Below are 18,128 nucleotides of genomic sequence, written 5' to 3' on the forward strand. Positions count from 1 at the left end.
CTAATACAGAGAAATGATATAAGTTTTAGATTTAAATTAAAAATAAATTGTGTAACTTGCTATGATAAAATAAAAAATGCCAGTGTAAATTTTATTTTTATTTTCTTAGTTTATCGAGAACTAAACTAAGTGACGAATTTTAAAAATAGTCAAAATATGTCTAATTATTATTAAGTTTTATTTCATTTTTTAATCTCAATTTAAGACAATTTAAGACGAGACAATTTCCCTATAGAACTGACTCTTCACTTTATCTTAAATTCAAAAAAATAAAATACTAGGATCAAGCTTAAATTAAAATCTCTTATCTCCTAACTTGAAAACAACATTCAAGTGGAAGGTAAGACATGGGCTCAGACTAATTGTGATGTACGAAACCGAGTCTTAAAGATGTAAACACGTAGCTGGTCTTGCCCCCAGCCTTATTTCAATTGAACTTATTTGGTAAAACAACAAACATAAATTATTCAGAAAAACTGAAACTAAGAATTGTAAAATTATTAGGACAAGATGAGATTAAGAAAATCATCAACAACCGTGGACGAGGCCAAAGCGCTTTCCTTCATCTTCTCAATCGTCTCCCTAAGTCGTCGACCAATCTCAGAGTCGGAGTCCATCAACTCCTTTACCCGTTTCTCCAATTCAAAACGACTCACAATACCATCATCTCCTTCTTCCACAGTTATCGCAACCTTCATATTCTCCACCATAGCAACCCTATTCACATGTTGTTCTGCGTACAATGGCCACGCCACCATCGGCACTCCAGCTACAGTAGCCTCCAGCACCGAGTTCCATCCGCAGTGAGTCACGAACCCACCAACCGATTCATGATTCAACACCTCCACTTGCGGTGCCCACGACTCGACCACTAAGCCCCTGTCTTTAGTCCTCTCAAAGAACCCTTCCGGCATAAGTTCATCCAGATCAACCGAAAGCTTCGATTCGTGAATTTGTTTGTTGGTTTTGTTCTCTTGAGGTTGCTTCACCACCCATAAGAATCTATGCCCACTTCTCTCGAGTCCAAAAGCAATCTCCTTCAATTGTGCAGACGAGAATGAACCACGACTTCCGAAGCATAAGAAGACCACACTCTTGGTGGGTTGTTCATTGAGCCATGATAAGCACTTATGTTGTATCGCTTCACTCTCGTCGATTGCAGTGGAAATCAATGGTCCTGTTTTTATAAGGATTAGTTTGAATCTAATACATGAATAAAGAGTTAGTTATACTAACCGACGTAATAGATAGGCGGGGTGGTGACGTCCGGCGTGCATAACCCATCGGCGATGGCTTTGACAGAAGCAGTTTCCAGCTCCGGGAAGGAGTTAACCAAAATCCCATCTGATTTGGGCAGGCTGAGGCAAAAAGACAATATGGCTTCATAAGCCGGATCGGCCCTATCCAAAATGGGTTCTGGCATGTGGGAAGCTGGAAGCGGCGGAAGGCTAGGGATGTTGATATCGGTGGTGGTGAGATCTCGAAAGCTGCCTGAAACTTGTTTATGAATGGTGGGAAAGTATAGGTAAGCAGCGAGGGCGGATGCGCCTGAGGTGAAGTAATAGTAAACGGGGATTTGGAGATGGGCTGCGATTGGAAGGGCGGAAGTGCAGAAGAAATCGATTATTAGTGCTTTGATGGAGGAGGTATTAGAGATTTCTAATAGGGATTGACGAACATTTGGATCGTTTAGACGGATGAACTCTAAGAAGTCGGCGACGGAGATGGAGGGGAAGCGGCGGAAGGAGATTGATGAGTGGGAAAGAGTGATGCGGTGGAGGTAAGATAGGAGAGATGGTGAATCCATGAAGCCGTTTGTGATGAGAATTGTGATTGAAACTTTGTCTGGTTGGCGGCGTTGGATGAGCTTTGCTAGCTCAACCATGGACCAAACATGGCCGATGCCGGGAGATGGGTACAGTACAATCGTCTCGTTTTCCATTCCAAAACAGAGAGAGCCTAAGAAGAATTGACAAATTTATTTGTGTTTGTAGCAACAACAGCTGGAAGAGGAAGACACCTCATTCATCGACCTCATTCATCGGACCAATTCCATGTCAACTCACCTTTTCAATTTCATTCCCCAAGTAACCACTTTTCCCTCTTTAAACATTCGTTAACACTTAATCTCACTAAACACATTAATTATTTACTTTATAGATATATAATATATATAATTAAAATTAATAATACTTAATTAAATAATTTAAATATTATATATTTAAATTAAATATATTACATAAATATTTAAATAACACCTATATTTTTACTTAATTTTATAAATATAAAATTAAAATTAAACCTATTAAATTAAGTAATTATAATAAGTATTATAAACTAAATATTTTATCTTACAATTCATGTTTTATCTTTGTAATGACTTGTCAATTTAATTTTTAGTTTGATAAATAATATTAACTTAATTTATTAACACTTTGTAAAATTTGAAATATACAGACTTTAACTCAATTTTTAATTAAACATATTGGTCAATACTACTCGCAAATAATTGAGAAATGTATCGCCAAATTAAGACTGGAAGAAGAAAAAAAAAGTCTGGTGAGAAAGGTTAAAGTTTGCGTATTTGAACTAAAATGGACAATTCTTGAAAAATGATAGTGTGTGGATAATACAGACAAAAAGAACATACAAAGACGAAGTTTGCGATATACTAAAGTGATTAATATTTATTATATATTTTATTTTGTTTAATATTTTTGTAATATATTTTATTGTAATGTTTATGTAATGTATTTTATTTTAATGTATGTTATTTTGGTTTATAATATTTATTTAAATGATTTAATTTAGTGTTTAGTTTTAATAATATATATATTATATTTATAAAATTAAATAAATATAAAATATATGTGTTATTTTAATATGTGCGGTAATATATTTTATTTTAATATTTAAATTATTTAATTAAGTATTATTAATTTTAATTATATATTTATATATTTATAAAGTAAATAATTAATGAGTTTAGAGAGCTTAAATTTAAGGGGTTAATTAATGGTTGAGAAAGGGAAATGTGAGTATTTTGGGAATAAAATAAAGGTGAGTATATTGAGAAAATTGTTTTGAAACTTGGGTAGGCATGAAATTGGTCCCTACTCATTCACATGGCACTTTAATAACTTAATAAGGTTATTCTTTTTTATTAGATTCTAACGTTTTCATTTCCATATATTCCTTTACCAAATTCATTCTTAAATCTAACATTGAATTAGTGTATATAAATAGAGACTCATACCTCAAATGAAATATATAAGAAATTTCATCATTTTTGTGCTTTGTTTGTTATATGGTATTAGAGCTGCAATGGTTAATACCGAAAACTCTAATGTCTTTACTTCGACAGAGTTTTTCGTCGTCGATTCACTTTTCCACATACAATATACCGATAACCCTAGCTCCAAAATGGTATCTACCATTCCTAATTCTAGTAACTACATGACCTAGAACAAGGAGAATAACTCTTGGTGCGAAATCATAACTTGGTTTCATCAACGGCACGTGCAAAAGGCCAACTGAGAACTTGGTTAATATCGAACAATGGGATAAGACTGACTGTATGGTCAGGTATTGGATTCTGAACTCTTTTGAAAAAGAATATAAATGAAGTTTTTATTTTTACCTATGTTACTCAAGGTACAATGAGTTTTGAAAAATATTTTACTAAGCTGAAAAAGTTTTGGAATGAGCTGCAATGTCTACAACCGACTCCTACTTGTATTTGTAACTTAATCTGTATTCTTAGTGCAACTAAAGAAATTGTTGATATGTGTGATAATAAGTTGATACAGTTTTTGATGGGTAAATTGTAGTTATGGACCCCCTCCCGACATTAAACAAGGTATTCTCAATAGTTTTAAACTTTTTAAAGTGAAAAAACAATTGAAAATCCAAGCCTTATATCCTGAGAAGGCCGAACACTCTGCAATGGCTGTAAGGGGCGGAGCCAAGTACAAGCCGGCCCGGGCTAGCCCGGGTAGCCTTAAACAATCTGTGTATTTTTATCAATAACGACGGTAGATTACCGCCGTTATTGGTTCTTTTCCGTCGCTAAAAGACATTATTATAAAACTAGCCCGGATAGATTTTTCTAATAAAAAATTAGCCCGGGTAGGTTTCAAATCCTGGCACCGCCCCTGTATAAGGATCAATATGCAAAAAAAAAAATGATGGGAGGTATAACGACGTGGTAAGGGTCCCGATCGCAATACAAACAAGGAGTTTGTTAACAAATCCCCTCTGTATTGTTCTAACTATAGAATGGAAGACCACAACCTTGAATCTTGGCTTGATACAAAGGGAAGAGATGTTGGTAAAGGGAGAAGTTCATGTCATGTAGTAGACCCTCCTTCATTGTCTATTACATATTCACTACCACTACCACCAGATGCTCTAACTGATACTACTCCACATGTGATTCCTTTCGAAGTACGAGAATTAAATCTAAACATGTGAATCCAACACTTTGTTATGTCTAATATTTTTATTCCAATATTATCTTCATCAAAATCACTTACATCTCCACATACACCTAATACTTACCCTTTTTAAACTTACCATGCAATAATCAAACATATATGGCTTTTCTTGGCACATATCTAATTTACCGGGACCAAGTTCTTATAAACAAGCATCTCATGATTCTAATTGGAGACAGGCTATGACTTTTGAATTGGGAGCTCTAAATTGAATAATAAACCCGATTTTCCTCCCGGTAAGACATCTATTTGTTCTAAATGACTTAAGCTTCACCCTGATGGAACATTTCATATATATAAGACATGCTTGATTGCTCAAGGTGTTTTTTTAATACTCTTTCATCAATTAACCAAAATAATTATGATGGTATAGAACAAACATTGACCAAACATGTCCATGCCGAAACATGGGTATAGAACAATTGTGTTCTTCTTCTTCATTCCAAGGTTTCAAATGAACAAATTAAGAGATTCTGGTTTGGTTTATGTTTGTGGAAAAACTTTATATTAATTTATTATAGGAGAAAGAGGCCAAACCTCGTTTGAAGAATGTTTTTTTAATTGGGTTTATATAATATATATATATCATGTAACACTATTTGGTCATTGATTAGGTAAATATTTTTTTTTTTGTATACATCATTATCATGGGAAACACCTATGCAAACCCTAAGGATATATGTCAATCTTACCCCTGATTTTAATGATATTCAATACTTATTTTGCATATATCATTTACTCATTAAATTACATCTATTTAGTTTAAAATTATATTCTTTCTACAAGAAATTATAAAATATGAGAGACATGTTTTTTTTTATTAATCATACTTTATCATGTCGTCCAAAACCTTTAAAACTTACCAAATAATTCAATAGCTGATGTGTAACGAGTCGAATTAGGTCAAGTTAGGTTGGCCAAATTGATTGTAGCTTATAATTTTAAATATAAAAAAAAAATAGACTTATAAATTATAATTAAGGACTATTTGGTAGTTGTTATAAATAAAATATAGAAATTAAGAGTGTGCATAAGAAATTGACAAATGCATCATTAATTTAAGTTTGTTTCGATCCTTTTATTTTTTTGTATGAGAAAAATGAAATTATATCCATGTTTATGGTTTCTTAGATTTAACTGAAACCGATAACTATGTTGAATTTATATGTTTAATATGTATGTAGAACTCAATAATACTAAATAAAACTGTAAGACTCTGTTACGACTTGTTTCGTAAGGTGTGTTTTGGGTTCAAGAATCACGTTCTTGATCTCTAAGACCGGTGGAAATCTCTAAGGTTTTCACCGATAAAATATGTGTGCAAAATTGTGAAACAGAAACTTATTATCGCATCTTATTATTTTGATTCCCGACTGAGAGAGTTACTAACCCATCTTGTTGTTTCGGTTCTCGCGATGAAAATAAAAACTCTTTTTCTATGGATTGTGACAAATGCCCATGCCTCATAGTTTGCATGTTTATTTTTTCAAGAATAATTGAGATATCATTAAATTTGCATTTGGAGTTAAAATTATGTAGAAACTCATATAAATAAGGGTTGTTGTTTTGTACAAAATTATTACCCAAATCATTCTCAATAGAATTAAAGTAGGTTAACTTTATTAGTTCCTAAATCTCATTGAATGTAGCATTATTAATGTTAATGGTAGAATTAACTGATGATATTAACATAAAAAAATTGTATTATGACTAGTCGTATATGTCAGAAAGAGGTTGAAATGACAACTCATTTATTTTTGTATTGTCGAGAGGTGACTAATATTTTGAGTCTTTTGTGCAGTATTATTAAGATTAATTTGGTGATATCCGAGTCTTTGAGTAGTTGCTGAAAAGTTTGAATTACTACAACTAATATGACAAACCTACAACATATTTGAGTTATCATTTCAATTATTTTTTGGTGGATTATATGGTTGGAGAAAAATCGTCGAACTTTCAATAATCGTAGATTTCCAATGCGTATCATTTATAATATTACTATTACGACGCTTTCTAAGATTAGTTTAGAAAAGTCAGTAGAGTCTGTCGGATAGTTAATCGTTCTTCTTGAGAATTTACGAGCTCGATAATTTATCGAGTACCTTTTTTAATTTTAATTATTTTTTTTCTTTTAATGTAATGTTTTTTCGTTGTGTTTATTTTTTTTTTTCATTTTTAATATACATATACCTTCTTTTTTTTTTAAAAAAAAATAGTTCATGAATCTTCCTATCTCATGATAAAAAATTAAATAATTTTATGAGATTAATCTTTAAAAAGTTACATAAATATTAAATATTGAAATATAAAATAAATATGTTTTCCATTTTAAAGATAAATAAATAAAATTAAATAACCATGTTTGTTTGGATGAAAAACCCAATTAATATTATTTAAAAAAAATGAAAAACATATATTATTATTATTAATTGCACATTTTAATCTAGTTTAGCATATTTTAAGAAAGTTTATAACCTATTTGTCCTAATCTATGTTGTATCTGGTTTAATGAAGTCATTTCTTCCTCCAATCCAATCATCACCATTTTCTTTTATTAGAAAAAGAGAGAGAAAGAGATGAATCTCTCCCTACCACCCCCATAAACACTGAAATCTTCTTTTGTATTTCTCCATTTTAGAATAGAAAGCTCTCTCTTCAGATTCCGTAATGTGTCACTGTTTCCCTTCGCCCGGTCACCGTCCATCGATCATTGGTAATTTTTATTTTCGATGCAGCTTTTCTCTGCGTCATCATCCATCACCCATAAATCCTTTATAATCATCGAATACGACTTCGATTTTGTCGCTATATCTACTGCGTTCTTGATTTCCGTTTCTATCTCGTATTTCAATTGAAGGGTTTCCATCTTTTCTTTTCTTTTCACTTTGAGCTATAGGGGCTTAACCAATTGAATCATTGAAGTTGTTTTGCTGACAAGCCGGCCTTCTGTTGACGAGAAATTTGGGGATCTGATTTCAACCATCATTTTGGAGGAGGCTGCTTTGTCGCTTAATTCAACATGTTTTGGCGTATGACAGGATTGTCAACTTCGTCTCCAGTAAGTTTGTTGAAAATTTTCAATCTTTAGAGTATGATTTCATCATGGAATTGATGTTGTTCGGTCTAGGGACTTCATTTAGTTTGGTTCTGAATGAAATTGGAGGGTAAAGCTAAAAACTTTGGCTTTACTTGAGATGATGTAACAATTGGCAATCTAAATTGGGTTTTTCAGGATTAGTTGGGTGATTTGTAGTTTGTAACTGCCAGGTAAGACATAATTTGTGTGTAGAGGGGGAGGTGTCCACTTCTTATTTGGTCTTTGACAGGATTTAGTTACATTTAATTCAACCATGTCTATCCTTATCAACTAGCATCAACTCCAGTTAATAAATGGATGGAGGGATGAATTATTTCATAACATTTATGATTGCAAAAAATGAATGCTGCAAAGATAAAATGGAAGATATGAATATTTCGGTGTCTATTGAAGGGAGAAGGTTCCTTTTATAAAAACTGTCGATTCCATTTGTTTACTGTTCAAACTATTTTTCAGGTGGAGACGATTATGGATAAGGATAATTTTAAGTTGGAGGATCTACTTGATGAAGATGAAATAATTCAAGAGTGCAAATCCCAGAACAACCGTTTAATTAATTTGTAATATCTTCAACTTCAATCATCTGTTTCAGAACTTCCCTTGTTTGAAAAATACTTCATCCATGGGAGATTATTTAATTGCTTTGCTCAATACATATTAGTATTTGATTGCATTAACATCTAGTATTCCCTCTTTAAGGTGGTTGCTTGACTTCCTGATGCAGTTTCTTAATTGTTAATTGATGCTCTAATCCTTAACACATCAAGATTGATTAAAAACGAGTAAACTAAATTTCCCTAATAAATTAGCATAGCACTGTTGTCCATTTATATCGGTGGAGTTGTTCACTTTTGTAGGATCATGATTTTTTTTTGCATCACACACTGCCATAACCTTCAAAATTATAGTTTTGCTTAATTTATTATAGAAAGGAACAAGAAATTATATTATCAAGTCATATATGTGTATAGATAACAACTATGTTCCGTAAAGGAGGACTCTGCTTCTACTTGCTGTAAGTTTAGTGTCATCAATAGTCCCACCAATCTGGCTTATCAATAGTCACTGCCTTTAGCAAGACCATAAAGCTATCTAACATTTAAAAAATGTTTCCTATAAATCAAATGATTGAATAATTAGAAGGAAATTTTGTTTACTTATGCCTTTACTCTTTACTAAACATGTCCAACCATCCTTCTCGTTGTATTGCACATACATTCTGCATCCTTTAGTTTAAATAGGAAATAGAGGTTGTTTTAGGCAATTGATTTTGTACTAAAATGTGATATATATATCTGATAGTTTATAGGGTATACGAGGGCCAATTCAAAGTCGACGTGTTGTTGGATGATTAATACCTATTTAGACTAGATCATTGTGATTAATAGACAATTGTGTTATTTTGGTGGATATTTATAATTAGTTGAATAAATAGTATCTAATTATAATTAGTATTTAGTAGAGATGTAGTTAGAATTTTATTTAAAAATCTTACTTACTATCTCTATATATACATAGATTGAGTTTGTGTAAATCTGATGCAAAGAGATCGGAAAAAAGGAAAGGATTATTGGCTTCTCATCTCCAATTCTTTCTTGACCTCTTATCTCCAATTATTTCTTGGTTTTGTATCCCACTTCCTCTCTTTTTTCTAAACCCTAGAAATTCATTTTTACTGGTCAAAGCTACCATTCTTACTTCCTATTTCTGACAATTAATTCACGATGTTAGTGCTGCATTTATTTTCCATGTTAATTTAGTGGCAAGGCTGTTCTTGATGTTCTTTTATGGTTGTCATCTACAGTTTACGTGAAAGAGCTCAAATGGAACAGCTACTTCGATATATAGTGGAAGAAGCTCCTGAGGATGCTGAAAAAAGAAATTTTAAGTAAGTTTACATGTGTATGTTGGTGTGCTATTTCTAAACTGTCTTTATCAAAATTCTTATTCTTTTCACATGGATTTGTGTTTGATAACATGCATGTAATTCCTTTTGGGTTGATTGAAACTATTATTTTTAACTGTTTTCATAGGTTTCCTTTTGTTTCCTGTGAAATTTTCACGTGTGAAGTTGATATCATACTCAAAGCCCTGGTTGAGGAGGAGGAGGTGACACAATTGACTAGTTTTTATTTGGGAATTGGATCTCTTAAAGAGTTTTTTATGCTCATATTAAGATCATCTTTCATTGACAGTTGATGAAGCTCCTATTTTCCTTCTTGGAACCAGACCACAGCCATAGTACATTATTGGCTGGTTATTTTAGTAAGGTATCTTTCTCCCTCCCGTAGACAAAAAAAAATGTATCCTCTGTGTTCCATAATAGTTGGACATACCATTCTGAGTGATTTGAATGCACTTATGTAGTTTATTAAAGACTTGCAACTTTTACCAGTACATTTTGATAAAAAAAGGCTGTTCTTTTGTTCATGTTTACTGTTTTAACTGTCCCGTGCTAGGTTGTCATCTCTCTGTTGTTGCGGAAGACAGTTCCTTTCATGAATTATATCCAAGTAAGTTGAAGCTCTCTAGATAATATAGTGTTATAAAGACTACCTTGAATATATTCACTTTCTTAGTGGATTTTATTTATTTAGTCTTTGCTTCTTGTATATACATTTCGTAGCTATGGAAATTTCTGATGATTAGTTGCTGCTTTTAACTAGTGAGCTGAACCTTTTCTTTTCTTTCTTAGGAACACCCAGAAATCATAAAGAAACTAGTGGATCTTATCGGAATTACCTCAATCATGGAGGTTGGATCTAACTTACTTGGTCATTTTTTTAATCCCAATTCATGCTGATGTTTGCCTTGTCCATTTTTAGGTGTTAATTCGTTTGATTAGTGCTGATGAACATCTTTATACAAACTACACGGGCTCCATGAAATGGCTTGAAGATACAGATGTGCTGGAGATGATTGTGGACAAGTTCAGCTCATCGGTGTGTTGAGTTTGCTTAACAATTTTCCATTCTACCTTATGGTTTACAATATCATTAATTGCAATGTTTGAGTAAACTGAAAAAGTAATTATATAATAAGATTTCTTATTAGTACATTGGGGCTCTTTGTTGGAGGATGGGACAAGATGTTGATTGTTTGTCCACTCATTGATCATGTATCAGGAATCATGTAAATATCATCGATGGAAAGTTTACCCTTTCAAAAATGAAAAAGAAGAAAAGATCTTCTATGGATTGTTGACTTTACAGTAATCAGGAATCCTCTACAACCCGGCTTATGTATTGCTGCCACTCTTCCTGTTTTCCTTGCATGCCTGAATTATTTTACTAATTCTTATGTCTTTCTTGAGCTATAAAAAGGCTGTATGGATAAGATTGGCATTAGATTTTACTGCAACATAATCAAGTTTCATATTATTTTGACAAGTAAATTTTGTTACTGAATTTACTGTTGACTGGTGGATTTGTGCCTGTTTATCCTTTTGGTGCTTGAATTTGGATGCAATAAAGTATATTGAGGTTCGCTTGAATAGGGTATAATAAAGTATATTTAGTTTCTTATCAGCTTAAGGTGCATAACAGATATTTGGTTTCATAATTTTCAGGAATCTCCTGAAGTACATGCTAATGCAGCTGAAATACTTTGTGCTTTAACTCGTTATGCTCCTCCAGGACTTGCTGCAAAAATCTCTAGTCCCAGGTGGCATTTCATTTTATTACCTTTAAATGTCCTAGTGAACATGCTACTGTTTCATGGTTTTAACTGTTTTTGTGTTTGTTTTTTTCAGTTTTGTAGGTAGATTATTTCATCATGCTTTGGGAGAGGCTCGACCAAAGTCTGTCTTAGTTAATTCTTTATCAGTATGCATATCTTTGTTGGACCCCAAAAGGCTAACAATGGGAACGTATCATATATACAACCGATACATGACACATGGATCTACAGCAAGCCCCAACCCAGAGACAGTGGAGGGCATGCTGGGAAGCCTAGGTAAATACTTCATTTTTGTTTTGTATTTTATTGTTGCTTATATAGGCTTTTCTGTTGAGCATACAAATTTCTATGTCATTACCTCCTACACCTACTGGGAAATGTTGAAGTGGTGTTCAACTTTGTGTGTTGTGTACTATATACATCCTGGATTTACTTTTATGTAGTTTGTAAATGAGAGATGTGTTAATGTCACCTAAATTAGCACCAGATATCAGTTGAACAATACGATTTGTTCCATTTAGACTCATCCCAGATTTAATTCCAGAGAAGATGGCCTTGGGTTCTCCATTAGACTAACGCTTTTTTCCTCCCCTTATTTTATTCCTCCTACTTTATCTACATTATACTCATTCCAGATAAGGTTTTCACTTTCTTTCTTTTTTTCATTTATGCATGTAAGTTCCACATGCATTCTAATTTATGTTTCAACATTTTCAACCCATTTCACATTATACTTGCACTGCATACACTTTCTTTACCTCCTTTTCCTACCTACAAAAGAACTTTAAAGCATTAGTTTCTTGTTTTCCTTGCTGTAAATATGAAGTCCTGTTATTTTCCATCTGTGCACTAGTGTTTGTTAATGAAATCATTCTGTTGTCATATTTCTTGTAGTAGTCTATTATAAGTTGGATTTCCAAATATATTAAAAATTTGATTTTGTGCAGGTGATTTGATCAAGCTTTTAGATTCTTCTTCGGATGAAAATGTCTTAATGACTACATATGGTAAATTGCAGCCACCTCTTGGAAAACAACGCTTGAAGGTAAATACTACTTTAGTCTCTTAATTTTGTTTGTTTTTTTACAAGGTCAACTTTTCATTATAAAGAACGCAACTACAAATGGAATTAACTGTATGCAAAATACTTTTGTCTCTTAATAATATAACTAATTAACTGTATGGATGAGTGCCTTCATTACTATAGAGTTCTTGAGTTAATTAATTTGTGGCACAATTCAGATAGTTGAGTTCATCTCCGTCTTGGTAGCTGTTGGTAATGAAGCTGTGGAAGGCGAACTAATTCGCTTGGGAGCATTAAAGCAGATTCTAGAGTTGTTCTTCAAGTAAGTCAGTCCTGGATCTCAATTAGTTTTGTGAGTACCTAAATCTCTGGCTTCTATATCTTGTTCTATTTTATGTTTATTGCAGGTATCCTTACAACAATTTCTTGCATCATCATGTGGAGCATATTGTAGGGTCTTGCTTAGAGAGCAAAAACACTGTATTTACTGAACATTTGCTCAACGAGTGTAACCTTGTTGGGAAAATGCTTGATGCAGAAACTAAATTTATCTTGGTTTCTGAACCAACCGAGGTAGTTTGACTACAATTCCATGCTGATAGATGTCTTTCATTAGATACTTGTGCTGTTCTAGTTGTACACGTGCTCTTTCTCTGACTTTGGCTTTTTTGGCAATCTGAATACAAATTTTGAAATCAAGTTAACCTTTTGCAGCCGGCAGTACCTGCTGAAGGTAAACAGCCTCCTAAAATTGGAAATATTGGGCACATAACGCGCATTGCTAACAAACTTGTTCAACTCGGGAATAGCAACAACATCATACAGGAACATCTTCAGGTTCTTTCCTCTTATCTTTTTTTTTTTCATTCCAAACATTTCCTTTTTCTTTTATAAAGGTAAGATTTTAACTCTTCACATCATAATCAAATCCAATCACATATAATTATCCTCCACATCATATATTATTGGCAGGAATACCTAATTGGGACCTAAAGTTTATAATGCACAATAAATTACCTTAAAGTTTAACAAGATAATTATATTGGAACCTAAAGTTTGGCACAATATATATATATATATATATATATATATATATATATATATGTATATACTGAAATATGGGTATTTCTCCGTAATTTTGCTTTGTTGTTTTGTTTTGCTAAAACGACTTCCTTGATTGAATTGAAACTTAAAAATAAAATAAAAAATACTAAGATTATATCTTATCCCATATTCCAACATTCCCTTCAAACCCAAGTTTATAAAATATGATTGACTTGGATTTGCAGCATAACATATACAATTTGCAACGTCTGAATTAAATTCAGTCACATAGTTATCCAAATTTATCATATATTGTATTATTGGATATTATTGTAGATTTAGAATGCTGGAAATAGGCAATATCTCATATTCTCACAGTATTCAATTGGGAAGTCCTTGAAGCTTGACGAGTTACTCAAAATTGCTGTCTTTCTGGTTGGAGATGGCTACCAGGATTCAGGGTTTTGTTGAAAATATGATAATGTGTTTTCTAACAATTTTGAGTAGATCAGTTGTTTTCTTAATACCGAAGTCCTTAGTTTGTCCATGATTCATGGTTAATCCTATATTTCTTCTGTTGATTTAACTTATTGCTTGGTTTATTTTACACTTCCCTGTTATAAGCTATATATGATCTCCATAAACTTAAAGGATAGCAGCTTAACTAGAGTGTTCAAAACTTCCCAGAGTTTTCATTTTTGTCACACTCAAGAAGTGCCTTCTTGCAGAAGAATAGCATTTGGGATGAATGGCAAACAACCGTCTTATCCAAGAGAAATATATTGGAAAATATTCAGCATTGGGGATGCGGGTAGGTCTTAATTTAGATTATGGTTCATTTCTTTAGTTAATACAGTTCTTAATAGATTAGATGAAGATTCTATAAATAGTTGATTTTGAGATTTATGTTGCATGGAATCTAAGAGTTGTTAACATGTTATTCTTAGTAATAACTCACTGTATCATAAGATGAAAAATGTTATTTTTTTTGTGTTTTTTGATTTTTTAGGAAGCAGTTCTTATTCATATGTATATGGAATCATCCAATGTGGGTTTTTAGAGTATTATCTTATATATTTGTTCCCTTCAGCCATTCTGCACACTTAGGGAAGATTTCATGACACATTAATATTTCATCACTTTCAAATAGAAGAATCGCTCTTTTAAAAAAAAATAATAGAAGAATCACTGGTTATAGCATATATCTTAGGGACACTTATTTGATGGTCACTCAAAATTTTCCGTACCTTGTTACCAGAAAAATGAAGTGTCATCAAATTTATTATTTTCTAGCTTGCTTCTAGAGTGTGTACAAAGTATCCTACTTTGGTGCTTAAACCGTAGTTTTATGTGAGTTGTCATCTTCACAGTATGAATTGGTTTTTAAGTATTTACCTTCACAGTATGAATTGGTTTTTAAGATCTCAACTCATTTTCTGTATGGTAAATAAAGAGATGTAGAAGTTGATCTCAACTCATTTTCCATGGCTATGAGCTGTTTTAGGCTCATTTCTATAAAATCCCTGAATCATTTCTATATTTCATTTATTTTCTTTAATAAGAGTAAGCCTCCATCTTCTTGTACACCAATCTATGATTTTTCACGCTGGTGAAAGATGATTGCTCTTTGAATTTCTTTTGCTTTCCACTAAAAGGTACAATTAATCATTTCTTGCTAATATACAGTAACCCACAGATATGGTTTCACTTGACCTAATCTGGAAATTGTATTTTACATGACCCACCCCTTTAATATAGTTTTCTTAATGCTGCTGTTAATTTTGTTTCTACATCTTTACAGGAGACCAAATGCTCTACAAGACAGGACAAGAGACAGTGATGATGATGATTACCAAGATAGGGACTATGATGTTGCAGCTTTAGCAAATAATTTAAGCCAGGCTTTTAGAGGTGGTTCCAGAAATGATGAAAATGATGAGGTGCTCTTCAAATGTAGTTTAGACTTCTCTTTCTCCATTGATACTGTTCCTTATTTGCTCATATGTGTTTCTTCAATTGCGATAGTACAGAAGTATCACCAGGATATTACTTCTTTTTTTCCTTCCCTCTTAAAACTGCCCCTCTTTTTTCCCAAAAAAATAAAAAAAAATAAAACTGCCCCTCTTTTAATATTTTTGTTCCATGACATATGGAAAGAGTACATCAAATGTCCAGTTATTTCAGGATTTTCTCAAAGCTGCTTGCTTTTGCAGTCGCAGCAATAAAGCTGTCCTCTTGATTAGTTGGTTTCCTTTGCTACTTTCTTTCTGGTTGTCTGTCTTTATTGTCAAACATCATATTCCTTCACAAAAATCTGTTATATAACTTTAATAACCTTTCTAGTCATTCTGATTTAAGATTTTGTGTGGTTATTCTGCAGAATACTCATGAGACAGTTGATCGAGATGATGAGGTAACTCATTTAAGTGTCTTCCTTCTACTTTGTATCCCAATAAAAAAAAGACTATTTTTATGACTGGGATTAGCTATAATCTCTTCCCAGATGTAAACTACATTTTAGAGTAACCAAGAGTATATTATAGATGGGTTTGTCTTGGCTTCTTTCTTTGTCAGGTGGTGGTAGCTTATAATGTTTTTTATTGCGCTAGATTAAATTTTGTGGCAAGTATAAGCCACTGCATAAAAAAAGGTTCAAATAGACCAGGCATAATCTGCCAAGAAGCTCTGGATAAGAAACGTGAATGCTTATTATGCTAGGAACATAATGGATAATGGAAATCAAAGACTTAAACATAACCACTTTTTAAGTTGTGCACGTTTTATTGAAAGAGATAAATAAATACTCCACGTGTCCTATTTTTATATGATCCAGATGAGATTATTATTGTATTCATAGTTTAGTGGTAGCAGTTAGTTAGTTGTATGTAGAAATGACTAGACTACTACTATTATGGGATTCATGCATTTTTCATTTTTCTCGAGTGAGCACTACTGACACTTGATGTCTTTTTCTGAATTCATGGCCACATATGTCATAGCCGATGTGACTTTCAAGTTAACTATGTTAATGGAATTTTCATTTAAAAAAAAAAAGAAAGAATGACTAGACTATGACAGAATGCTTCCTGGGGAAAATTAACATATTAAATTACATATATAATGAATGCTTCTTCTTGACAGTAGTGTTGTTGAATCTGTATGGCAGGATATCTACTTCGATGATGAATCTGCTGAGGTTGTAATATCTTCTCTTCGTCTAGGAGATGAACAGGAGAGGTAAACAAAACTTCTACTATCTATATTAGCGTATTATACATTATTAGTGAAAAACAACCACTTTATACTTGAAGCCCTGGTTATATTTTTAGGAGAATTTATACATGTTCTTTATTGTTATTATTAATTGTGCGACATGACTGACCAATTGTGTGTTCCTTGTTCTTCAGTGCTTCTTTATTTACCAATTCTAACTGGTTTGCCTTGGAGGATAAAAGAATAGTCCAAGACGACAATTCTTCTGCTGCTAACTCGGTTCCTTCTCCATCATCATCATCACCTGATATCGAAGAACCTGACAAAGGAGGCGATCCCCATGAGCCTGAACCACCACTTACAACTTCACAAGATTCTCCCGACATCAATAACAATAATAATCCGGAATGGGTTGAATGGAGGGAGCCATCAGACATTATGGAACCACCTCCACCACTACCACCTTCTGTCAATGATGACGACACAACTTCTTCCTCGTCGGTAAATGATGAGCAGGTGCAGCTGGAAGTGGTGGAGTCTGATATTAAGCAGAATAAGACAGAACCAGAAGTTGGTTCTTCAGAAGAGAAAGCAGACGAAGGGCTTCTTGAGAAAAATGCATCACCGGAGATGATGACGACCAATAGTGGAGAAGAAGCCGAAGAAGAAAAGGAAGAACGCGTGGAAAAGGTTGAAGTGGGAAATTGATGATGTAAATTTCTCTTCTACAACAACATCAGTAGCTGTTGTTACCTGCTCAATATGGTGCAGGGAAGTGGGAAGGTAATTAATAATAATAATAATAATAATAATCTCTCAACTTATTATTTAAGACACATTATTGAATTATTGATTTAGGCCTGCCTTGGTAGTAATGGTTCTTCTTCATTTACCATTCCCATGATAGAAGATACAAAAAAAAAAAAAAAAAAAAAAAAAAGTGGTGGTTGAAGAAGCAAGTGATTTTTTTTAGGCTGGCTCTGTTGAATTATGAAGTAAATTCAATCTCCTGGCATAACATATGGTTTATTAATTTTTACTTACCTCCTAGTTCTAGACAGTTTGATGATTATTATTATTATGGGTGGTGGGTGATATATTATTATTATTTGTATATTTCATATTCATTTCATAATTTATATACATTCTCTTCACACTTCAAAAATGTTTCTGCAATAATCTATTTTTATTATGATGGTGTTACTGCTTCCTTTATTATTAGTAGTATTTTTATGTTTTTGGTTACCAGTTTTTTCTTCTCTTGTGTTTGTGATATTATATTTATTATAAATCTGAACTTACAGCAATAAAAGGAAACCAAAACATTAATTGAGAGCTTGAATTTATTAAATGATGATATAAATTTGGAGTTATATTAATGGAAAATTTGACTAAATGACTAATAATTACCCTTTTTTGGGTAATTACTAAGGCCGGATAAAGTTTGTAAAAATAACTTTTTCGGTAAGTCTAAAGATGAAAATATCCCTTTCGAAAGGATATATTTTTGTAAACTTTATTCGAAATCTATTAGAGTTTCGTCAAATTTCCCTATATTAATGCCCATTTGGGTCTT

At 32.6% G+C, this 18,128-nt stretch overlaps 2 protein-coding genes across 2 annotated transcripts; one reads left to right on the top strand and one right to left on the bottom strand.

Moving 5' to 3' along the window:
* Positions 1–407: 407 nt before the first annotated feature.
* On the bottom strand, positions 408–1,957 carry LOC124911501 (UDP-glycosyltransferase 88F4-like). Its single transcript, XM_047451997.1, has 2 exons — positions 1,237–1,957; positions 408–1,177 (listed from the first exon to the last, which is right to left on the bottom strand). The coding sequence occupies exons 1-2, from the start codon at positions 1,940–1,942 to the stop codon at positions 501–503; spliced, it is 1,383 nt and encodes a 460-aa protein (XP_047307953.1). The 5' UTR covers positions 1,943–1,957; the 3' UTR covers positions 408–500.
* Positions 1,958–7,039: 5,082 nt separating this feature from the next.
* LOC124912035 (serine/threonine-protein phosphatase 6 regulatory subunit 3-like) lies at positions 7,040–17,744 on the top strand. The gene is made up of 20 exons (XM_047452591.1): positions 7,040–7,209; positions 7,393–7,554; positions 8,050–8,153; positions 9,398–9,481; positions 9,627–9,702; positions 9,789–9,863; positions 10,053–10,106; positions 10,289–10,348; positions 10,419–10,535; positions 11,162–11,256; positions 11,345–11,547; positions 12,219–12,316; positions 12,514–12,617; positions 12,703–12,868; positions 13,010–13,132; positions 14,068–14,150; positions 15,141–15,279; positions 15,720–15,752; positions 16,506–16,576; positions 16,747–17,744. The coding sequence occupies exons 2-20, from the start codon at positions 7,516–7,518 to the stop codon at positions 17,258–17,260; spliced, it is 2,238 nt and encodes a 745-aa protein (XP_047308547.1). The 5' UTR covers positions 7,040–7,209; positions 7,393–7,515; the 3' UTR covers positions 17,261–17,744.
* The last annotated feature ends 384 nt before the right edge of the window (positions 17,745–18,128 follow it).

Source organism: Impatiens glandulifera, chromosome 8 (assembly GCF_907164915.1).
Source record: "Impatiens glandulifera chromosome 8, dImpGla2.1, whole genome shotgun sequence".
NCBI lineage: Eukaryota > Viridiplantae > Streptophyta > Magnoliopsida > Ericales > Balsaminaceae > Impatiens > Impatiens glandulifera.

Excerpts from the sequence above, each read along its gene's own strand:
- LOC124912035 (XM_047452591.1), top strand. The coding sequence starts at position 7,516 with ATGTTTTGGCGTATGACAGGATTGTCAACTTCGTCTCCA. Across the intron at positions 10,107-10,288 it reads CTTTCATGAATTATATCCAA|GAACACCCAGAAATCATAAA; the intron begins GTAAGTTGAAGC and ends TTTCTTTCTTAG. Across the intron at positions 11,257-11,344 it reads GCAAAAATCTCTAGTCCCAG|TTTTGTAGGTAGATTATTTC; the intron begins GTGGCATTTCAT and ends TGTTTTTTTCAG.
- LOC124911501 (XM_047451997.1), bottom strand. The coding sequence starts at position 1,942 with ATGGAAAACGAGACGATTGTACTGTACCCATCTCCCGGCATCGGCCAT. Across the intron at positions 1,178-1,236 it reads CCCGCCTATCTATTACGTCG|GACCATTGATTTCCACTGCA; the intron begins GTTAGTATAACT and ends TTATAAAAACAG.